The 23,698-nt window shown below is 55.0% G+C and overlaps 3 protein-coding genes across 3 annotated transcripts; 1 reads left to right on the top strand and 2 right to left on the bottom strand.

Moving 5' to 3' along the window:
- Positions 1 to 2,527: 2,527 nt before the first annotated feature.
- On the top strand, positions 2,528 to 3,415 carry GLRG_06289 (histone H2A.Z; the record flags this gene model as incomplete). The annotated part of the gene is made up of 3 exons (XM_008096974.1): positions 2,528 to 2,632; positions 2,993 to 3,124; positions 3,227 to 3,415. The coding sequence occupies 3 exons, from the start codon at positions 2,528 to 2,530 to the stop codon at positions 3,413 to 3,415; spliced, it is 426 nt and encodes a 141-aa protein (XP_008095165.1).
- Positions 3,416 to 7,189: 3,774 nt separating this feature from the next.
- Positions 7,190 to 9,048, bottom strand: GLRG_06288 (R3H domain-containing protein; the record flags this gene model as incomplete). The annotated part of the gene is made up of 3 exons (XM_008096973.1): positions 7,190 to 8,058; positions 8,108 to 8,630; positions 8,698 to 9,048. The coding sequence occupies 3 exons, from the start codon at positions 9,046 to 9,048 to the stop codon at positions 7,190 to 7,192; spliced, it is 1,743 nt and encodes a 580-aa protein (XP_008095164.1).
- A 12,263-nt stretch (positions 9,049 to 21,311) lies between these two features.
- Positions 21,312 to 23,585, bottom strand: GLRG_06287 (DNA repair protein; the record flags this gene model as incomplete). The annotated part of the gene is made up of 4 exons (XM_008096972.1): positions 21,312 to 22,177; positions 22,226 to 23,315; positions 23,372 to 23,499; positions 23,570 to 23,585. 4 exons carry the CDS (start codon positions 23,583 to 23,585, stop codon positions 21,312 to 21,314), a joined length of 2,100 nt encoding a protein of 699 aa, XP_008095163.1.
- Positions 23,586 to 23,698: the final 113 nt, after the last annotated feature.

Here is a 23,698-nt window from a genome sequence, read left to right as displayed (position 1 = left end):
AATCCTCCCTCAATAGGTACCATTGAAGGCCTTGCTTGCCAAGCCAGGAGGCCTTCCCGCACGAATATGGCACATCACCTTGGGCCGCTCAGTCAGCCTCAGGCTCCCTCAAAACGTGGCCAAGCATCTTCACGTCCAACTTTAGTAACCTAGGGTCGACGGGTGTTAGGCTTTGGGTGCGTCGCACGTTTCGAATAACTAGGGGTCCCGCGCCCTCCCTCCCCTAGCTCACCAGCTCCCCTCCCTTACCAGTTACTAGTTTGGGTTGTCCGGGCGGCTCCCGGGGCCTCCATGTGGCCTCGCATACTCAGTAGAGCTTCCGAGAGAAGCTCTGGGCCACTAAGGCAGCCAGGGGCCCTTTTACAGGACCCATGGCCGGATAGGAGTGGTTCGAATCGGCCAAGCCATCCCGGCCTTCTTCAAGGAACGTTTCAAGAAGTGAGCTTGCCTGGCGATATCAACCATTGAGCGGTCGAATCCATCCCCCGCATTCCACCAGTTTTAACCTTTGCCATTTCGGAGAGCTACTGGCAATCTGGCAGGACTCAAAGTGTCGCGAGCGACGTCGGTGACTGACCACGGAGAGGGAAGAGGGGGGGGGAGTAGGTAGAGGAGAGGGGAATTCTCAATATGCGGCAATTTCGTCAACACGACAGATCAAGCTTTGATGAGCCGACGCGGCGAAGGGGCATCACACGGACTTGGCTGGGCGAAGGTCGGACGTTGCTCAAAAGGCGCGATGTAACTGAACACGAGATGGTGAGGAGAGGGGGGAGGTTTCGGTTTAACCTGCATGCTGGGCCTCTTTGCAGCATACACTACTGTTGCATATTTCGTCGATGATCAGTCAATGAACAGAGGCCGCCCGGTCGAGCATGCAGACGATGGTGAGATGGCACGATTATTTCATCATGCTGGTGGTGGTGGTGCTGGTGGTGGTGCTGGTGGCGGTGCTGCTGCTCCCCCTCCTATGTTTACCGTATAGACAAAACCGTACTATCAGGTGACCCAAATTGAGTTGAGCAGAGTTTCGGACTTTGGCAAAACGTATGTGTACGCAAACTCTCGCTGATATTAGTGTAGTGTAGGTAGTGTGATGAGGGGGGAGGGTAAGGGAGAGACAAGGGAAGATTGAAGAGGGAGAGACTGGATGGAGAAAGGGGTGAGAGGCAGCTGGCGCAGTCTGGAGGCAGCTGGCGGGTCGAAAGTATCGTACTGTACGGATACTCCGTACCTGTCATCAGTGATCCCCGGATTTCTACGGGGCCGGACATCCGAAGGAGTTGGAGCGGGTGGATCGGACGAGTGGTGAGTGGATAAGATTTCAAAGATGGATCAAGCCACATCACGTGATACCATGCCACAAATGTGCGCACCAGCCTCGTGCGGGACGCTTTCTCGGTCTGCGTTTTGCGTCGACATCAAGGTCAACAACACCAACGACGTTGTCCAGGTGGTAGCACATCTCCTTCATGGCCCGAGGTAGGCTGCATTTCGATCCAGACTGACAGGGAGGTCACTTCTTAGTGTTCCATGAGCTTCATTCGATCATCCCGTCACAATGCAGCTGGCTAGGGCGAGGCCTGCTGCTGGCATTGCGTCGCAGAGCCTCACTTCAAGGTAAAGCCAAGGTATGTATGTATCCGCTTCTTTGCCACCACGGCTTCTCCTGATCTCCAGGCAGCTTGGTCGAGCTGGAGAAGCATTTACAACTGCTTCTATTCATTTTCTTTCGTCAGAACGACCCTGTTGCGGCCAGTGCCGTGTGCTACACATTTAACGACAGCTTCTGCTGCCTCACTCATCACACAGTACTCGCTCAGCCCGCCCGCCGCCCCCCCCCCCCCCCCCCCCCCCCCCTTCCCCCCCTGTGCGGGCCGGGTTTACTTCGGCCGACGCAACATTCCGACCATAACACTCCGTCCACGAAACTGGCGCACCCGCCGCTAGCGCCATAACACAGCCAGCCAGCCATCCATCCACAACAGGAGCTCCATCCGACGAATAGGACCGCCCAAGAGCTCATCAGCAAACTCTGAGGGAGGCGAGGCAGAAGCACCAGCAGCATTCGCAGAAACAGCAGCAGACTGACTCTCTGGCGGACCGTGGGCCGTGAACGACAGAGCAGCAGCAGCACCACCACCACCTGCCGAACCCCCCCCCCCCCCCCCCTCACGCCTCAGCTATCCATACCACACTATCCGTACACCGATCCGCGATTTTTGCTCGCCCCGACAGCTCCCTCCCCATTCGCCCTCCCCCCCCTGCCGTCACCGACGAACAACAACAATCACCGTCAGATCTTGCAGCTAAATTTCTGCCATCTCCATCCACCTCCACCGAAGCTCCCTTCGACAACCCCTCCAACTCCAACACGAACCCCCAACAGCCTTGTTCGCGTAGACACTTGTTTTTTTTTTCTTCTCTTAGAACTTGCAATCGACAACGCGCATCCCATCCCCGCTTTGACCGAATCATCGAATTTTATTCTCCGAATCTTCGCGCCCTCGCATCAACATTCACAACAATGGCCGGCGGCAAGGGAAAGTCTGGCGGAAAGACGTCCGGAGGCAAGGCTGCACCCGAGGTCCCCAAGAAGCAGCAGAGCCACTCTGCTCGCGCTGGTCTCCAGGTAAGTTGCGCGCTCTGTTGATGATGCGCCGGTTTTGCACCTTGATTTTTGGGGCCTCGATATCGAGCGTCGACCGACACATGGCTCCCTTTTCGACGCGTCCCAGTCGCAATACTCGACCGGCCCAACCTTTCTCTATCGATTTCCCACGCGCTGCTCCAGATTCCATCGATAACCATGTTGCGCGACCATTTGCCTCCCCCCCCTTCTTTTGCGTCGTATACGTGGCTTGTCATGATGTACTGGATACTGGTCGCGTGCACGATGGATGAGTCGGGCTCGAAACCAATGGCGCAAAGCACGCAGCGATGAAAATTTCTTAGGCTGGCCTTCACAACTTGCTAACCACGCACTCTTCAGTTCCCCTGCGGTCGTGTCAAACGTTTCCTCAAGGCCAACACCCAAAACAAGATGCGCGTTGGCGCCAAGGCTGCCGTCTATGTCACCGCCGTTCTCGAGTATCTCACTGCCGAAGTCCTCGAGCTCGCAGGCGTACGTCTCCCCTTCTCCCTGCCTCCCCCCTCCCCCCCCCCACGTATCCCGTTGACTCATCGGGATTGCTGCCTGAACTCGTGACTAACACGCGTCCCGTAGAACGCCGCCAAGGATCTCAAGGTCAAGCGTATCACTCCCCGCCACCTGCAGCTCGCCATCCGTGGTGACGAGGAGCTCGACACTCTGATCCGTGCCACCATCGCCTTTGGTGGTGTCCTGCCACACATCAACCGCGCGCTTCTCCTCAAGGTGGAGCAGAAGAAGAAGGCCAAGGCGCTCGAGGCATAAACACCCGATATGCCTTGCAACACAATCAACGTTGATATTATTCCCAGTTGTCTTTTTTCTTAGGACGGTAGTTTCTTGGGGGTGCGGTTCGGTCTGATGGGATGCTCTTTTTCTGCTTTCCTTGACACTGGTCAGAAATGAGGATGGATGCAGGTGCTCTAGAGGTTGCATAATCTGCCTCACGACGTCTTTGGAAACAAAACAAAAGAAGAGCATGCAACGACTCAAGTGCGGGTGCATGCTGGGATTTTCCATCTTGGGGACGTTAACGGGCAACGGTGCTGAAAGAGGCCGCAAACGAGCCAAGAGCGCGTTGTTCATGACGGCGTTGCAGGACCAGCCTGCACGCTTCCAAGGCCTGCGCAGGCAGATTCGCCTCCAGTCTGGCACTCAGCTCAACAATGTATAACATTTCGAGGTTCTTGTTTCGGTTCCCAACAAGGCACGCGCGGATACGGCATTTGGCTGATGGGCTTAGGTAGACGAAATAAAATTGTAATGGGTGGGGTGCAACATCTTTCTGGCTTTCTACTGCTTGTGCTCGACCAAGTGCATACTTGACTTCTTCCCTTTAGCGGAGGGCGGTTGCATCAAACCACCATCCCGCCGTTTCCCTCTCCGACGTCCTCGACCCCTTCTCGAGACAAGGACCCTCATCCTTGGAGCTCCCGTCCACCATCTCGCTCTAGCCATCCGGCTGCCACGCGTACCGGCGAGCCCTCGAGCACCACCGGATCGACGGTCTGCCACGGTTCCAGATCCGCATTTATCGCCGTGGTGGAGTTGCTGCCTGCCATCGTCATCTAGACGTCCGCCAGCGACCGACCCCGACCCCGACCGGGCCATCACCTCTCGGCGACGCGTCCTCTGTGACTGGTAGCACTGAGAGGGATAGTCACACTCCCGCCAACAGTCCCTCCGCCGGCCCCCCCGCTCGTGTCGGCCCACGCCCTCCAGCGCTGGTAGTCGAACTCTATCCGGCACGTCCGCCCCCCGCGCCGTCCGGGCCGGGTGCAGAGCCGGTGGCTGCAGCGGAGGCAGCGCCGCGTGCAGGCGAGGCGGGTGAGGGTGTTGCAGTTGTGGCACCTCCAGGTCCAGGGGCGAGGGGGTGGCGGCCGCGGCGGCCACGGGCGAAAAGAGGCCGGGGGGGAGGGGGGGGGAAGCGTCTGGGACGCGGGATCGGAAGAGCCCGGGGAGGCCGAGGACAAGGGGCGCCGTGCTTGATGGTCGTGGCCAGGAAGAGGGGGCTGGGCAGCAGCTCTCGGTGTTGCCGGAGGAGGGCCGTATGGCGATGCCCTGCGCGGGGTGTGAGATCCGTCCGGGCGGCGCGGATAGCTTTCGGGGCTCTTGAGTTGCGGTGGTCTGGTCATCGGTGCCTTGCCCCCTCCCCCTCTCGACAACAACGACTTGTCTGGCTTTCCACCCCGTTTTCTCTTTTGGTGTCTGGTGTGTTGAGAGTGAGGTGCGCAAATGATGTCGTCCCGTCCAGCTGCCCACGTTCTTGTCGGCGGATCCAACAGGAGCGCCGTTCCGACGCCAAGCTATATGGACTTCCGGGGAATTTCCAGGTCCACAAGTGAGGCAAACGTTTGTCCCCAAGGCGTCTGGGAGGAAAGCCCGAGACGTTTGTTGAAGCACATGCGAATGACACACGGTGACTGAATCACTGGAGACACCGGCGGATTGTGGGGGTATTTGCTGGCCCAAACAGTGACAGGTCAATATCAAGCCGCGACAAACTCTCGGCAAACCCGGGCGCGTCATCTGCGCAACAGCCTCATCGTCAAATCCACTCACTCAACTCATATAGGATACCAGAAGAAGAAGAAAGAAAAAACAAAAAGGCCAAGTCACCAGACCGAACTTTCAATTCAGATGCCACATGGCCCTGACTGTGGAGAAGATGCCCCCCCCCCCCCCCCCTTTCTGTGGCAAACACCACAAAGGGGCGCGTTCCCTCCCACGCCGCCTCCGCGCTCAAAGAGCGTCCCAGGACGTTCAGGCCAAGAGCAAGTTCGGATCGGCGGTGGAGCGATATCTCCTTTGACGACCTCTTGGGGGAAAACAGGGTCTCAACATGGATAGACAACAACGCAAATACGCCCCTGGGTTTCATTAACATCATATCTTTTTTGTTGTTCCAACAGCCTTGAGGACCACAAGACAAGACAGGAAAAAGCAAAACTTGATGGCCAGGTTGAGAATGTGAGAATGTCGTTGCGAAATCGATCTGTGTCACAGAAACCCAACCAGCATTGGTCACTAGTTCATTTCTCGTCTCATCCCTACTCCATCTGTAAAGGAACCTTCATGAAAATTCATTCATCGTGAGAACTGAAAAGTCTGAAACCAAACGTAGTATATTTGACAAGGCGCAAAACGGCAGTAGCCCCGTGTGTGCGACTCTCTCCATATCCTCATCCCCCTTCGAATTATCCACGTGCCCGAGGCACTATGCCGCACGCAAATAGAATGCCCGGCAGTCCTCGTACTCCGTCATCTCAATCTCCTGACACATCGACACGATATTCGTCATTCACAAATCTCTTCCTGTCCTCTTCTCCCAATATGCTCGCAAATGCATGGTAAATAATGAACAACAAAATAAGAAACTCTAACAAACAGGCCGCAAGAGACCGAAACACGAATAAGCAGCTCCGATGCAGCCTCAACGCCAACGATCCCACCAGGTGTTCCGAAAGACCATCTAGAGAGTGAATAGATGAGTTCGTGGACGATGACGCACTCGAAAGGGATTGAGAGTGTGGTTTCAAAGGACCCAGAGAGGAACGAGGGATTTGGGACCTGAGAGGAAAGATTACCAAAACGGGAAATGCCAGTACGAAACAACGCCCCAAATCAGGTTCAACTTTTCTTTTTTCTCAGTGAGCCGCTCATGGGCAAGTGTTGTTGTTCTGAAGTCGACACTCCAACCGGCCATGGTCATGAGACCAAAAAGACAACACCGACCTTGGATAGTCTTGTTGTGATGCCGGACCGCAGTAATTAGGTGGGTATAGTCATGGTCGCCGAAGCATGTTCTCGTCATCCAAAAACAATCGGGTTTTGTCGAGCATGCTGGTACAGCTATCTAGACATAAAAAGGTCGTAACAGCGTATTCATCGTCAAGGGTGGTTCATATGCTTCCACGCGCCATATAAACAACACATGGCGGGGAAACACGAGGGTATAGGGGGACCGCCCATGGGCCGTTTAGCCATGTCGAAATGGTTGCCCATATCAAGTTTTTTTTTGTATCCAGGTTTCTTTTCCGTTCATCCTTCTCTTGGCGTGAAACAGCGATGAGCCGAGATTTCCTTGTCGGGCGGGTGCCGTGAATCCAAAATCGGATGCCGCCACGACGTTGGATTCTGCTATCCACCAAATCCGAGACGGCCGAGCGAAACATCATGACGCTGCCAAAGGCTCGTTTCCAACAAAATCATCATTATAAGCAGTATGGATAGGATGTAGGAGAGTGTCCATCATGAAAAGCAATGGCGGATATAACACAGGGGGGGTTGTCGATTACCGAGCCGGGGAGTGGCTTGGTGAACTCGTCGAATGTCGTTTGTAGTCTATGCGTCGCGAGTCATGAATCGTGTCCTCATTGTAATGGTTGTCGTGGCAGTCTCGGCGAGGTATTAGAAATCTTGTCTAGTGGAATCGAGACGCGCCGGCACTTCCAGCGCGAGGGGCATTGTCCGAAGAGTCTATCGCTAGTTAGACTTGGAGAGGTTCGGTCAGGTAAAGGGAAGGGGGCATCGTGAAGACTAACCGCTTCCGCGTTGCATGTGACCGTTGGAACGGTTGCGGCCGTTGAAACCAGCAGACGTTTCCCACTCGGGACCTCGGGGCTGCCTCTCGGGGGCGTTGCGGTTGCCGCTGTTAGCACCAGGGCGCTGGCTCCCAATGGCACCAGGTGTGCTGCGCGCCTGGGAGTGAGCGGCAGACTCGTACGATCCGAGGTTGAGTCCGCCGAGCGAGCTGAGGAGGCTGCTGTCGGTTCCCGGAGTACCAACCGTACCGGAAGTGGGCGTCAGGTTGGGCGTAGCGAGCTGACCCGACTGGTTCACGCCTCCGTTGTAGTCGCCAAAGCGGGGATTCGAGTTACCTGACTGCGGGATGTTACCAATGCCGTTCATTGCGGTCAGGTAGCCCGAGGAGGACGCAGAAGGGCTGGGGCTAAAAGATCGCAGGTCGGCAAAGCTCTTGGCAGCACGAAGATTAGCAAGACCGTTTCCATCAGGGCTGCCGGGAAGCTCCAGTGTCGGGCCTTGGCGGCCGATGGCATGGGAATAGTTGGTGCTGGCACTGCGAGCCTCCCGGTCCGCGGCGAAGTCGAAGGTAGCTGCTCTGCTGAGACCCTTCTTGTGGTAGTCCAGCCCCACAGCGGGTGAATGAATCTGGGCCGTGGGCGACGGAAGCTGTCGCTTAACTACGTGGATCTGGCGCGACTCGGCCTCTCCAACAGAGCTATGCTCTAGACCCATGTGGTGGGCGAGGATGTGAATCCGTCGGCGCTGCTCAGGCGCAATGGTGGAGGGGAAGATGAGAATTTCGCGGGATGTGTCACGCTTGAAAAGAGTGAGCTCGGTGTAGAATTCGAGAGTCTCCGGGTCATTCAGGTCAATATCTCCATCTGTTTCGTCAGTATACACTTATTGTACAATACAGCAAGTTTAGCTTACCTAGTGGACCGCGGGGCGGGTTGCTCGAGACACTGTTCAGAGTCTGCAACGATGGCTGCTGGTGCAGCATTGGGGCGCGGTGCTGCTCCTCGAGTTGTCCGCGTCTTTCTCTCTTCTCACGTTCAATACGCTCTCGCTCGGCCTCCGGCAGCATCTTCTTGTATTCAACCCTCAGCTTGCGACCGTGAACTTCCATACCATTCATGGCATCGATGACAATCTTGGTATCTTCGGGAGACTGGAAGTTGGCAAAAGCCAAACCGCGGAAGACACCGTTGTCGAAGTGGTAGTTGAAGGCATAGGGTTGAGGAAGATGCATTTCCAGCATGACGGCAGCAAGGGTCTCTTTGCGAACAGCGAAAGGAATGTTCTTGATAACAATGGCGGTAGGGATCAGCTGCTCTTCTGTTTGTGAGCTGGGCCGCATGTCGCCTTGTCCGTCGTAGCGAAGACCGTTCGACATTCCGCCGTTAATGCTGGATCCGTATGACCCATGCATACCGAGGCCCTGGTCGGTCCAGTTCTTCAACAGTGGAGATCAGTTTACAGCTACACTAAATGTGAATGGTCCGAGGTCATCAAAGACTTACTGTGGGCAGGGCGGCTCGGCGGTTGACGCTCCTCTGTCGATTGGCGCCATTCATGGCACCGCTGACGGTTGCAACACCGCCGGCATTGTAGTTCCATGTCTGGCTGTTGTCTAGCATATATCCTCCGGGCATTCCATTGGCGGACATTTGATCCATGGCTCTAGGGTTGTAACCAAGGCGGTCAGAGGGGAACAGGGCAGAGGAGCCCAAGCCGTTGTCGTAAGGACGCTGGGCCTGACGGGGTAGGGACATGCCAGATTGGAAGCCGCCCGCGTACGCCCTCGAGGAGCTCGGCGAGCGGTTTGGGGGGGCTGAATAGTCGAGATACATGTCGTGTTGTTGCTGGCTCATTTTTTTCTTTGAGATCGCGTCCCGGAGACTGGCAGCTACTGGGTCGAAATCCAGCACCTGTGTGTGATGCGCCGACTAGGGAGTGGTATGGGAGGTTGGTTGAAGAGGGAGGGGGATGCTGGTTGGCACAGGGGCAGCTAGCAAAATGCAACGGGAGAAAAATGTCCTCGACAAAAGACTGACGTGTTGCAGGATGGGGAGGAATCGACGTCCTGAGGCTTGGTAGACGATGCAGTTGCAGTATGCGGAGCAGGAATAGAATGCAGTTCGCCAGACACGCAAGACAGCATGCAACAGAAAGTCGCAGGAATTCTTCTTCTCCGTTGTTGATGTCGTCGTCGTCGTCGTGGCCGTCGTCGTTGCTCTATTTCCCCCTTCTTTTTCCGATGGACGGCCGTTCGCTCGTTGGGATCGCTCGTCGTTACAGTCGTGCAGGTTCCCAAAGATGGGACTGAGAAATAGAATGGGAGTAGGCGAACGGCAAAAGAGTCGCACACCGTGGGCCGAGGGGAGGGGGAAGGGCAAAGAACAAATGCCGTGGCGGATGTTATGTAGGGGCGTGGGAAGGTAAGATGAGAGAGTGCGGCAAGTAACCTGCGGGAAGACGTGGATGCGGGATTGGTATGTATTGAATTTGGATTGGATGCTGCGGGATGGGCGCAGATGGGTCGGTGCTTGCTTTTTGCTCGCTTGCTCTCGTTTCTCCGCCGAAGACGTAGCGCAGCGCAGCAGCACAGAGACAGATGCAGTCGCAGTCGCAGACACACGATCGCCTGGGCGTGCGCCTTTTAGGGGGTGGAGAGCAGGCGCGCGCAAAGGATGAGTGGCTGGCGTTGGTGGATGATGTAGGGGTCGTTGTGTGTTGGAAGGCGAAACGGGAATGTAGAGGACGAAGCCAGAGCAGTAGGAAGGGGGAGGAGGAGGAGGTGAGGGGAATTACGACAGGTGCTGTAGCTCTTCGCCTGGTGTTGAGGCTCAAATATCCAAGAGCGAGGGGGAAGGGAAAAGAGAGAGGGAAGGGGGGGTTAAGGGGAAAGTTAAGAGGATGGATGGGAAGATTGAGCGACGAGGGGGGGAAAATTGTTGCAGTAAAAAAATAAATAAAAAAAGAAGCTGAAGAGAGGAGGCTAAAAAGGGGAGCTTCTCTTCTCCTTCTTCTTCTTCCTCTTTTTTTTTTTTTTTTTTTTTTTTCCTTTCTGCCCCTTCCGGTATTTCTTTCCCCCCCTCGTCGTCGATGGACAGTGGACGCAGCTGATGAAGAGGCCCACAGCGAGGACGGGTACCAGCCAACGGGGGTGTGGGAGGAAATGGGTGTGGCAACGGCAGAAGGCGAAAAGAAGGCCAGGGCACTAGGAGGAGTGGGTAGGGATACCATCAGGGACGGTAAGGAGAGATGGGCGACAAGGGCAGAAAGCGACTTGGGACTTTTCTTCTTAGTGAAAGTACGTGTATCCGTAGCTAGGTAGGTACCCAGGCTGGTGGGTGCCTGAATGTCTATACATTACCTAGGTAGGTAGGTAGACAACATGGGGGAAGGAGCAGGGCAATACCCGGGTCTAGGCGACGGGGTAAGGTTAGGTTAGTACCTGGTCTAGGTAGATTGGCAGTCTGTCACTCGGTGACTTTGCGGTGTGGCTAGCACGCACTCTCCCTCTCCCTGATCATTGACGAGGGATGCCCGACAATTGGCACTACTGATGAACACACCCATCCGGTCAACGGAAAGAGCGATGTGCCAGGTGTGCAAATGGACATTGGTATCTATCTATCTACCTTACCTCAGGTAAGTAAGTAATAGGTAGGTTAAGGTAGGTAGGTACCCAAGTAGGCAGGTACCTGGTAATAGGGTGCAAAGTAACGCGTACGCACACACAAATCCCCCAAACACACAGGCCCAGGAACGAATGGACGGGCCAGATCTTGACACTGACAGGGCCACTAATGGCCCGTTCAACGCGACCGGCGACGGGCACTGTCACTCCCGTCAGAAGGAAGACGCCCTGATGGGGAAAAGGTACCGAGTTCAACGTACATTTTCTCTTCCCCCTCGCTTGTCGTCGTTGGCTACGAGTCCTATTTGCCAAAGTAGGTAGGTAGGTACCACCTCACCACACACCACCTGGCCTCTGTAAAATAAGGGGTCCACGGCACTTAGGGTCAGTCAACCGCCTCGCTGGGAGCATTGTGAGGAAACATTGCCCCCCAGTAGTCGCTAAAAGGTCCCTGACGTGTCCCTTTTTGTGCCTGTCCCGTCCCTACCCAGTCACTCTCCTTCGCGTCTGGGTTCTCTGGGTAGTGGGGGGTCGTTGACCGACCATTTGACGGCAAAGAGACCAGAATGTCGGGGCCCTGGGGGGGGGGGGGGAGGCTTGCAATATCACGGATGGGGCTATGGTTAGGGCTATCACAGCCCGTCCAGGCTTTTGTGTCGTAGATGTGAAGAAAGGTGTTCCGGGGTCGGCAAACTTTGGCAAGCCCGCGATAGCCGGGTGCTCGAGACGTCTTTCTGCTGATGTACCTTTTGGCTTTGCGACCAGAGAGTGTCTTCGATGCGAGAAGGGAGCTGTGTGTTGACATCGGCACTGGCTCTCTGACCGTCCAGCCCGCCCCCTCCCCCTGACAGGCTATGACAGTGTCTGGCTCTGAGAGAGGATCGTCCGCCTGCCTGACTACCTATGGAGTTGTAGCCCTGTCGTTGTGACCACTCGTCGTTGCCCTGTGCAAGCAAGCGGAAGGACGAGAAATGAAGAGAGTGGCAGAGAGAGAAAGAGGGGGGTGGACAGTAGGTAAAGCCGGGTACTGCAAAGCCAGGTACCCCCGGCAAACCGTGTGCGGTGCGGCCTGCATGGTGAGTGTGGATAGAATGGAAAGGAAGGGCTCTTCTCGTCTCGTCTCGTACCGCTTTGTCGCGTGCGAGCTTTCTTGTGTAGACTCAACCAAGTGAGAAGGGGAAAGGAGATGGTCTGGAACGCGACAAAATCTGCGACTGCGAGGCACCCGTGCCAAAGGTTGATGAGAATTGGGTGCCAAAATGCCATGCTGTGTGCTATACCATGCCGTGCTATACCGTGCTGCGCCCATGCTCACTCGAGCCCGTACCCTAGGTTTTGGATGCCGAATGGGCAAGGAAACCCGTCCTTCGGAAGACAACCCTTACGTGAAAAACCGGGCCCATCTCTCCAGACTTTTCACCATCCATTTCTTCAGCCTTTGGCTCACTATCAGTGACGGGGGGGTTGGGTTACAGTGCGTGGGACATCTGTCGGCTCCGAAGACGACGAGCAGTCAACGAGTCCGGGATGGAACCCGAAAGGTAAGAAGGGTCGCAGCGGAGAAGGGGACCCTCGGCGGATATTGGAGCTTCACCTGTGCAAGGGGGGAGGGGGCAGGGCAGTGAAGTGAAGCGACGATGAGGCCCGAGGAGGAGAATGGAAAGAAAAAAGGGGGAAGACGAGCAAGTGTCGCTGATGATGGACCTGAAGTCGAAATCGAACTGTGACCTGCCCACTTAGCGAGTAGCAGTGATAGTTTCAATGGTCCCTGGTCTACGGATACCCCTCCGTGAAATATCTGTACTGTTGGTGGGAGGCTTGTCTGATTTGACAAGAGGGCCGGCGTCACGCAATCTCTATTTCTATCTGGCCGACGCCGTAAGAGGAAGACGAGGTGGATGATATCGCGGGTACACTAGAGGGACGATGGGTTTGGTTGCCGGGCTGCCATGAGGACGGTGGGACCCACGGCAGCCGTGATTACCTACCTACCTCATATCCGTCGAGGGCCTTAGCTGCATTTCGATCGTGGGAACTTTGTTCAATTTGAGACGCAAGGACGGGAAAGCACGGATGCCGTGGAGTTCGTACTCGGAAGTGTAAAACGTGCGTGTGTCTGTCTGACTCTTCTTCGTGAGAATGGGAGGTCCCCCTTTTGATTTATGATTTTTTTTTTTTTTGCTTTCTTTCCATTTCTTTCCGACTTGCTACCTGCTTTCCTTCTCCTCTTTCATTTATTTACGGAAGCGTGTAATGATCGAGAGTAAATGAGGGGCCAAGAGGCTGCACTTACCTGAGACGTACAATTGGAATCGCAATCGCAATCGCAGTCGAGATTGTAGTCGTAGTTGCACCTTCTCACGATGCCATGGGTGTTTGTTGTCGTAATTGAATAGGAGGGACGGGAAGGTGGCACCGGAACCACGGCCGGGCTACCTACTAAACTATTATAGAGTGAAGACGAGGGAAGGAACGGCCCAGGGCCCAAGGGGCACGGCAGGTGCCAGGCACAACGCGCACAACAACAGGAAGGCGCTACGCTAACACAGTGTCAGCTGTGAACGGTCACGGTGACGGCGGCTGTGACTGGTCGTTTGCTGACGCACTGGTAGTGATCTAAAAACGCCTGCGGATGCTCTCCGCGGGATAGGTCGAATGGAAAGAGGGAAGAAGCCTGTCTCTCGTTCGTGCCCGTCCGTCCGCCTGCTGTCGTGGCGATTTGACACCCTTCTCACACCGGTCGTCCAAGGCTATGGCTCGTGCCGTGCGTTGCTGGGAAACACGCACTATAGATGGATCCCACAAAACGTCCCGCGACATCTGCACCCGAGCTGTGCAGCCATGACTAGCGGGACTGGCTAGGCCGACTAGCAGCGGCCGTGCGATGGCGCGATGGTGTGTGTTTTTGCACGGTGCCGTGGAAGCACAGCGAGAGAAGTACCTACTAATTACTAAGTGTAGGTAGCCCCCAAACCCAACGGCAAACAAGGGATCCCTTCCCCAAATGTCGGGGGCGAAAGAAGAGTTGCGATGGCCACGATTCCAGGACAATAACCGCTCATCAGACGAACACAGGCGAGGGCAAAATGGTTCGTATGGTCCTTAGCTCAGGTGTCACCGCATCATCGAGTAGGGTTTGTGTGCGCTACTGATCTTCAGCCCTAAATAGCGAGAAAGAACACCGTATCCGAATCAACCTTTCTGTGTCACCATCGCGAGTGTTTCCAATTGGCATCGGAGTCAGCGGGGGCTGCATCGATCCAAAAGCGATGGAAGGGGGGCTTTGAAGTTTGACTTGCAGGAAACCAAACTTTGGTGCCCAGTCCAGCATACCGTGTGCGCCTTACACGGTGAAGCAGGCCAATCAGAGGTCGATTGGCGAGAAGCAAGAAGGCCTGGCTAATGTGCGCGTGCCTGCAGCATCAGAACCGGAGTCGTGTTGTGCAGAAAGTGGGAGAGGGAGGTGCAGGACACTCCCCGGATGCAGGAGCTGCAGCCAATAGCAGCGTCCACAATACGTATTCACCCAGAAACCGACCCTCTCCACGTTTGCTTCGGTACCTAGGTAGGCACTCTGGCGCGCACCAACTCCAATGTATACGAACCGGCAGGAGCGAGACAGACATGCATTTATTTGCTTTGGACTTTGACTTTGGTCTTGCTTGCTTGCTTGAATCATTCTCGACGCCCATGTCGTTGCCTTTTCGGCCTCTCCCGATCCCCGACACGCCACGCCACGCCGTCTGCCTTGTATTGTCATGTCTGTCCGCAGTCGACTCGGTCAACATCATCAACCAACTGCCCTTGGTTTACGTTTCCCGCCTCCGACAAGCTAGCTGAGAAACTCTCTCAGTCGTAGGAAGCTCCCGGCCGACGATCGGCCTGATTTTGCACGTGGTCCTGCCTGTTTCAACGTCATGGTAGAGTTTATTCTCCACTCAATCGCCTTCTCTTTTCTCGTGCTCCAATGCCCTCACAGCGTCCACCAACACAACAGCCAGCACTTGCCGCAAAACATGCTGACCGCGCACCCTATCCCAGGCACATTGCTATCTTTTGCAAATGGGTACACTTGATACAGACGCAATTTGCAGCACATGCTTGGTGCCGAGATACGAGGTGCCGCTACGAGAGCCCGCCAAATTTTCAAGGACGCCCGCTGCACAAGTACTCCGCATCTCCCGCGTCGTTTCGTTTCACCGACAGTGAGGCAGGCCAACATCTGTCCATTCGGCGATCCAGCACCTCGGACGCGGTACAATTTGCGTGGCATTACTCCGTATAGAGGCCCGGTTCGAAAGTTCTTGCCAACCCCCCCCCCCGGTTCCCATCACCGCGTCCACACCATGCTCACTTTCATGATTTCCCATCTCTGCATACGCCTGCCCAGGTTACCTGTAGGCTATCGGCGTTGGTTCACCGACACATCCATTCCATGCCATCGGGCACGTTGGTGGGAGTATCTGTGATGCTTGCAAATACGCTGCCAAATGTCGTCTGGTGTATCAATGCCGCTCAACCAGACCATTTTGCTACATGTTCTGGCTTACAAGCTGTCGAGCCGCCAGCCTCAAAGTAACACAAACCCGCGCGTTCACCCGTACCACCATCTGCTGCTGCTGCAGCAACGACACCTCCTTGCACGCTGCATACCCGGCTGGGGGTGGATACGCTGCAAGCTTGGATAGCCCACAGATGTAGGTGACACCGACAAGGAGCTGGCTACTGTCATGTTGCCTTCAAAAGCAATTCTAGACACGCAGAGGAAACCACAATACCAGTTGCACATGGGTGCATGCCGCCACTCGGCTCTTCATCGACACCAACCCGAGTTCGCCTCGTACAGGAGCCCAGCGCGCCTGCCCTTGGCATCTTCGGGTCGTCACGTTGTGTCTAGATCTGCACGCCTAGTTCTCGTCGGTCCCACGATGCAACAGCTATCTACGGTTCAAGCCAGCGAAAAGCCCGCGGAGACGCTCCCACTGCTCTCCACTGCTTCGAAAGTTCCATACCAGGGCCATCATTTCCATGGAAATGTCCTCGGGTTTGTGAGCCCCTTTTCTTGCCCCAGGGGCGCCGCCACGATGCCTGCAAAAACAAATAGCGGCGGTACCAGTGATGCTGACCGCTTGTGGCCATCGCCTAACCCCTTTTCCGAATTGGCCTACTGGGGCTGTCATGGCCCAGCGCCGCAATTTCAATCACCTCGGTTGGGTCCAATAGTTCCGTGTCTGTCGCAATATTCTACTTATTCTAGAATGCCCTCCATCCCCAACGTTATGCAATTGACTGCCGAATGCAATATATTCATCCTGGCAAGATTCACGATCAAGCCCTCGATAAAGTCGGGCCTGAGCTTCGCCCGGCTTGAACTGCGCATCGCACAGCGGGATGGAACACTGGGGTGCACCGTCTCACAAAACCACACACGCGCCATCGCGCGTCGCTCGTCTTCTATAAGCGTGTCGGACCCTTGCGTCCCATGCTCCGCAACCCCGTCCGACATCCCTGCGGTTCATGGGATGCGAGATGGAGATGGAGCTTAATCTCACCCACCGACCGGTGCGCCGTCGCAGCCAATGTTCCCGGAGCCACTCCGACTCGTCAGTCTGCCTTGCGATCGCGATGTACAGGCTCACTAGGCTCGGTCTGCGTCCTCCAATCCTCACACAGAGTCACACGAGACAGCTCCCCCAGAAGAACGAGATGCTCAAACCATCTCTGAGTGAAGAATCAGTCGCTTCGGTCTGAGGGTGTCCAGGGTCGCTAGTTCGTCCAAGGACATCATGGAAGTTCGTCTGGTACCATGTCTCGGTCGACTCAACACCAGGAATAGTATTCAATCCTACCCCAACAACCAACCCCCTTTTAGCTCTGTTCAATGGTAGCTAACGGTCCAAAGTTGGTTCAGAGCCGTTCCTCGATAGCTGCGTAGACCAAACTCATTGCCGCATAATATGATCATATGCGAAACCTACGCCCTCATCGCCACTCGGCAGCAGTTGGTGGGCAGCCAGTGGACAACGTCCGTAGAACAGGCCCTCCACTTTGGCTTTACGCGAATAAACCTCCCATTCAACTCAGACATGCAGGTCACGTTTTCGCCTGGTTATCCTTTCTCTGTAGTGCCCTGAAGGTTCGACGATATTAGTCCAGCATCGCACATGGTAACCCGGTGGCTTAGCTCGTTCAACATTCCACCAAGACTGCCTTCACCGCAAACGGCAACAACAGGCTGATCATCCTGTACAGATATCCAGAAGGCCTATCAGACAGACAGGCATTCCGCAAAAGCACTCCGCGTGTCTCGGCCTAGGTTCACTCGCCGTCGCCAACCCCAGTCAACGCCACTGGTGCTCGTATCGTGACCCCAGATCATCTTTTATTAGAGTTCAAGTTGCCGCTGTCAAGTGACGGCCTGGTTGGCGCACGAGATTGTTTGTTGTTCCAGATGATTTCCTGAAGTGGGGGTTCGAAGAAAAAAAGTGTGGCTTTCTGTACACTCGCTGTATAAACTACGGTCATCGTGAAATTACATCAAGCAGATCTGGTACGCGAAGAAGGGTGTCTGCAGATATTATGTCTGGACGCCGCCAATCAGTCAGGTATGCTTCTTGATACACTGTGTGGCAACACCGTCGCACCATGCTTCTGGTTACACGTTGTTGGCCATGTCCCGCTCGCAATTGGCAGTTAGAGGAACCCGGGTGTGAAACTGGCTCCATCATGCCACGAGATCAGACTTGGCCGGTCGAGAAGTCTCTGGAAGCAAGCAATAGGCTCATGGTCTTATTGTCTGGGTGTTGTATAAGGAAACAAGCTTGGTTCGATCAGCCGCAGATCGCCATGATCCTTCAGTCTCGTCCCCATCCGTACAGCCACGTGATCGATATGACACGCGGAATGAGGCTACATCTCCCGCTTATGCACGGCGGGAAGCGGAGATCACGCCGATGGGGCATGCCCGGGGTCCATTACCATGGTCCAGTCGAAGCCTCGTGATCGATTTGGTACTACCTCCGATGCGCAGTGTTAAAGCCAGCGGCCACTTCTGAATGATTGCTTGTGTGGAGCAACATCCGAGGGTTTCGTTGTGTATTTACGCATAATCGCAAGAGACGGGGCCTGTCAAACCTATCGTACCGGCATTCGCAGGAGAATGATTCGATGTGCCAAGAGGGTGGCGGTCGATCGGTCATATCATATGGTAATAATCTCTGGTCTTGCAACGTCGGCTCTCTGATGATCCTGATATTTCGGCAAGGCAACGGCAGTTGTCTGAGAAACCCGAGAAAGACAATTCTAATCGGCCGTCCGGTGCCGGGTAGTCGGAAACCTTCCACAATTTGCGGCTCCCTAGTCTTCACTTGCCACTATGCCGATTTGGTTGTTGGCAGGTATAACTTTGACTTATGCCAGTCTATTTTATGAACCTAATCAGGCTCCTGCTATGAAGTTGTAATTCTACGGGGCCGACAGAAACCATTCAGAGCTGCATTTCGACCACAATTCCGTGGCAAAGTCACCGATGCCCGGGCTCGTCGGCTACGTATGGAGACGCTGCTTCGATATATGCCATTGGGTCAATGGGGAACCGCCGCGATATATCTGTATGCACAGCCTCCAACGCCTCATCAACGCTCATCTTCCAGCACCAGACAAGGGTCCTTAATCCGTGGCACTATCGGAGCCTACTTCAAAATGTCTCAAGGGTTCTGCGCCCACAATGTAGAAAATTCTCACCGGGTTGAGGGAAGCGAGAGGCGAAAAGGGCCCTGAGGCCTCACATTGCCCCCTCCGGCCCAGTCCGGCGGACCCCCTCAAAGTGGACATACCTTTGATTCCTGGTCCTCAAGCGTTGCAACCCCACCCACATTCCTTCTACGGTTCGAGAAGCCGAGCTCCCGCGAAATGAGATCGTTACGACATGGTCGTGACCGAGGAGGGCAAGAGGGCGTGAGTGGGCATAAGTGGAGAAGGGGCGTGTACTCTTGTCTCTCAGAAGAGGCTCCGCGGGGAGGGGAGACTTTTTCTGGCTAGACATATGGGGCAAACCTCCAGTCATTTTGATGAGCGCTTCTTACCGTCACGTGGGCGATTGGCTGCTGAGTCTTGACGGGCAGTTATGGGGATACCCAAGAAGGAGGCAGAACGATACTCGCGACCTCATGAACAATCCTGCCTGCTGCCCAGCCTCGTCAAAATTGGCCCAAGGGTCTATATAAGATTGGACCGGGCCAGAAAACGCCCAAAAATGGTTCTCTTGCTTGTGAGTCGTTGGGACAGGGAGCGACGTTCGAGTCATGCTTAAATGAGGAATTCCGTGTGTGCAAATCATTGAGCATACGCTGCTGCGTCAGTTCGTAAGCTCCGGTGTTCACTGCTGAGCCTTCTTGAAATCTCCCGCTGCGTACGTGGTGGGCTGTGCCGGGGTCGCAGTGGTGGGAAAGCTTGAAGGGGGTGCCGCCGGCCTGCTTGGGGGGTATGAGTCGGCGCTGCAAGATCTAGGTCAACACCATGTAATGAAGTGAAAGGGGTTGGTGAGGCAGTGTAAATGAGCTATTCGATGTGATTGTGACCACCCTATTGAAATATTCGGGGGGGGGAGGGGGCTGATGAAGTACTATTTTGAGAGCTGTTAGCTTTTTCCCGAGTCAGCCGTTCGACCCAGTAGCCATCGTTATGCCATGGTCACGCATACTGCCAGTATCTATGGTGAACCCCCTTTCAGCTGGACGCTCCTCGGATTGTAGCTGCCCAACAGAGCGTCGTAGAGGCAAACCCACCACGCTCACGGCCGTATCTCGCGGGGTCTTGCGGATTTCCGAACTGCACGTAGGGAAGCTGCTTCAACATCAACTGGCCCTCATTGCCCCGGGCGCCAGGAACGCGGTCGTCTCTCCCACAAAGCAGAGCGCCCCTAGTTTCCCCAGGGTAGGATATCTGCAGGCGGGACATGACCGGGCAGCGAGAATCTCTCGCCACCTAGTCTTGTACGAAGGAGCTCAGGTCAGTTCTTGGGTTCTACATTACAGAGTACGGCAGTTGGCCTTTGGGATCCATTTTCCTCTGGGAGGGGAGCCTAACGGCAACTCAACTTTAGTCTTGCCAGTGATGATCCGACCTCCTTTGATCCCCCAGAACATGTTAGCCCCGAAATCAGTATGAACCCAAGGATAAAGTCGGTGGTCAACATGTCACAGCCGGTGCTTGGAACCACGAAGCCCAAGTCGATCAAAGACCTCCTGGGAAGCCACGAGCACCTTTAGCCACCGGGTCTAATGCCGTTCATGTATGAGGGCTCGCTCAAACGAGCCATGTTAGCCTCTAGGTAGGCTGCGGCGACGAGGGCGACGGGACATAAGCGCTGGCAATCCACAAGGAAGGTCAAGGAGAATGTTGATGGCAGTATCCCGCCTGATATAAAACATGCTGTGATATGTTAGCTCGCTCCGATGCTAATCAGCTTGACAACATTCGCCTACGGCACATCGGCGGTCTTTTTCATCTTGCTGGAGGTAACACTCAACATCCCCCTATCACAACTGACGGCCGTCCGTCTCGCAAAGCAAACGGAAGTCAAGGTTCGATCACTACATAATATTTGCATATATGTGGTGCCGGCGTTACCAGCGTAAACGCGGCCTGTGAACATAACAGCGCGACTGTGTAAGAATGCAGGAGGCACCCCCTCACCTCTTATGAGCCCGCAGTGACGCATAAATCTTCAACCATGGGAGAAAATGGTACATATTACCATGGCTTGATTGCTTGCTTGGCTATTAGCATGAGGAGGAATCATATCATATGCGCAGATCGGTGAAGTGCTCTCGCATGACCCAGACGAGTGTCTCGGGGGCGAGAACCGCTGGTGGTTTGCCGCAGAGACATCCATGTGGCAGATGAGATGCAACAACTCAGAAACGCTATTTGCTTTGAGATTCTGGCTGGAAGGCGACGTTGGTAAGGGTTACAGGACCAAGACTGGCGAGTCCGTTGTAAGTTATCAACGACCAACCCCCCAAAGAGGATTTTGAAAGATGCGGTCATCGTAGCCGTGGGCATTCGGAGCAGTGAAAAGAACACTTTGGGAGATGCAGCACTTAACATTTGAGCCTTGAGATTGCGTATGAACCCGATGCTTGAGGTGTAAATCCTCACCTCGGAGGGGCCTTAAGCCAGCGCTCAAAAAAAAAAAAAAAAAAAAGAAGAAGCCAAGAGCATGGTGGTGATCGGCAATGCAAACATCGCCGACTCGAGGAGAAGCAGGAACGATCTATCACGTTACAAATCAAACATCAGAGTCAAAATCTCTTGTCATTCGCGACGTGGTATCTTAGTTCATCGATCTAAGGCAAAGCAAACCCCGCTCCCTTGACTCCAGATGGCCGAATGCACGCGAGACCTCCAAATGTCTCGATAAAACTTTTTTTATTATCACAGAAACGGTGTCCTTGACCAGGACCGCGACAGAGCCTCATCAGCCGAAGACTATCTCCGTCTGGAACGGGTAGTTGTTGGCGCAGGCTCAAAGGCATCATCGTCAGAGATCTCATCATCGCTGATCTCGACCGCAGCCTGCGAGGTCGTGGCTTGTGAGAAGTTGAGCTTCGTCTGGCGGCCCTTCGGAGCCGCACGAGCGGGCTGGGACCTTCTCGCGCGGGTGGGCGCGGGTGGCTCTTCAAAGTCATCGTCCATCACCACGTCCTCCTCCTCGGATTCGTCTTCGAACACAGCCTTTTTGCGGCCTCGAGCAGGCGCCTTCTTGGCTGGCGCCTTCTTCGCCGGAGCTTTCTTGGCCGGGGCCGCCTTTGTGGCTCGGGTAGTGGCCGCCTTTTTAGCGGGTGCTGGACGAGGTGCTGGCTCATCCTCCATGTCCATCAGGTCATTGTCATCATCCTGTGTTTGTGCCCTTCGTGACCTGACAGGTGCTCCAGCCACTGTCTCGGTCTCGACTACACCAGGTTGGTCCTCCCAGTGTCCATCCAGATCCGAATCCCATTCATCCGGCTTCGGCTTGACAGTGCGCTTCGTTTTCCTCTTCAGAGCGCCCTTGGAAAACTGCTCCTCAAGCTTGGCCCGATAAGCCTCCATGGCGTTGTCGAGATCTTCCTCATCTGAGTCGAGGCTGAGCATCTGCTTAACCTGCCCGGCCAGAGACTCGCTAACAAACTCCTCCATCGCGTGCTTGTCGTCTTTGTTGACAAACTGGTTGACGGCATCACCGAAAGGTGCCGTTGGCAGGATTTTGAGAGACTGAGCCATCAGGAACTCCTGCACTAGGGCCTCGACCTTGACAGTATCAAGACCTAATGTCTCCTCCAACATCTCAGGAACGTCAGTGCCGGCGTTGCGTCCTGAGCCAGAATTAGCTTGTGTAAGAGCAGTAGCATACGAATACTCACTCGAGACCCCAGCCTTCTTCCGATGGAAGTAGACTACATCATTGGTGTTGGCGACCTTGCCGATGAACCTGTTTGAAAAACGCTGAGGGTTCTCGCAGTCGTATTGACCTCCCTCGGGGGCTGTGTATTCCACCTTGAGACGGATCAACGGTAGTGGAGGCTCTTCTTCATCGTTGTCCTGAACGGCGTACCATTCTTCGTTGGCCTCTTGGATCATCTCCTCGACTACCACCATCAGTCTCTTGGTAAGCTCCTGTCGGTTGTCCTTCTTGGTGTGCAAGCCCTTGAATCGCGGGTCGGTCGCTAGCTGGATCTCTCTCGTGACGAAGGGTCTTACCGTCTTCAAGGGCAGCTTCTCGACCCTGAATTCCTTCCCAGTGATGTTTAGGATGGCGACATGTTTCGGCACCGCCTCGCCCGGCACAAGCGACGTCGCAACCGAGGAACCCGGCTGCATGACATGGAAGCCTGTCTCGGGGTTTTGCTGAGGATCAATCAAACATTCGTGCTCATGGCCCCAGACGATAAGATCCATCCAGTCGGGCAGCACGTTCTCAGGAAGGTACGAAGTCGCCGTGTGGGCGTGGTGGTTTTGGTGGACGGTGAGCAGGTTGAACCAATCCGACTGCTGAACGCCCGGCCGAAACCACTTGACCTTGTGGTCCCGAAAGGTACGGAACATGCGCTCGTCACGAACGTTGCTCAGTCCGAACAGCGCAAGCTTGGTCTGGCCCTTTTGCAGCAGCACCGGCTTCGCCTCGATATTGTCGGCCTCGGCGATGCGACCAAAGTAGTTTACCAAGCCAGCGACTTGGAGCAAGTCCAGAGAGCAGAAGTGACCTTCGCCGCTGGGGTCGTCATGATTGCCGTGAATGGAGAAGACGGGGATGGAAATGTTGATGTCTGGATCTTCGTAGTTGACGTGGGGGAAGGCACCCTCGAAAACTTCGTTCGCATCGCTGAGGAACTCGAGCTCGCAGGGCTTCATGCCGAGGCAGTTCTTCCGAAGACTGCGCATGACCTGATACATGGATTTTCGGGAGGGTTTGTTGTCGTGGAAGAGGTCGCCGCCCAGCAACACCATGTCGACCTACATGCGTCATGTCAGTCGACGGAGCATTGGGGGTGAAAACACAGCGTTCGTACGTCCTGGCTCTTTGCGAGGTTCAGAATCTCGTCAAAGGTCCTCCAGCTGTCATCTTTGCGTATCGGGTCTCGCTCTTCGTAGCCGACGTGGTTGTCTGTCGCAACCAGAATGCGGATGGTGTCCGCCTCTACATGCACGTGGGGTGTTAGCTAACTAAACATTGGTCGGTGGGAGGGTAGGCAGGGAGCAGAACATACCTGTGAAGTTGGGCATGGTGTCGTGTAGACCAGGAAGTGAGCCAGTCTGACGATAGGCATATACGAGAACCCGAGGACTACTGTTGGTCGGCCGAGAGGGTTTGCTGTAGCGAGCTGACGAGAGGAAGG

The sequence above is a fragment of the Colletotrichum graminicola genome, assembly GCF_000149035.1.
Source record: "Colletotrichum graminicola M1.001 genomic scaffold supercont1.23, whole genome shotgun sequence".
Taxonomy (NCBI): Eukaryota; Fungi; Ascomycota; class Sordariomycetes; order Glomerellales; family Glomerellaceae; genus Colletotrichum; species Colletotrichum graminicola.
Note: the sequence above shows the minus strand (reverse complement) of the source record. Positions and strands in the feature narration are given on the sequence as shown.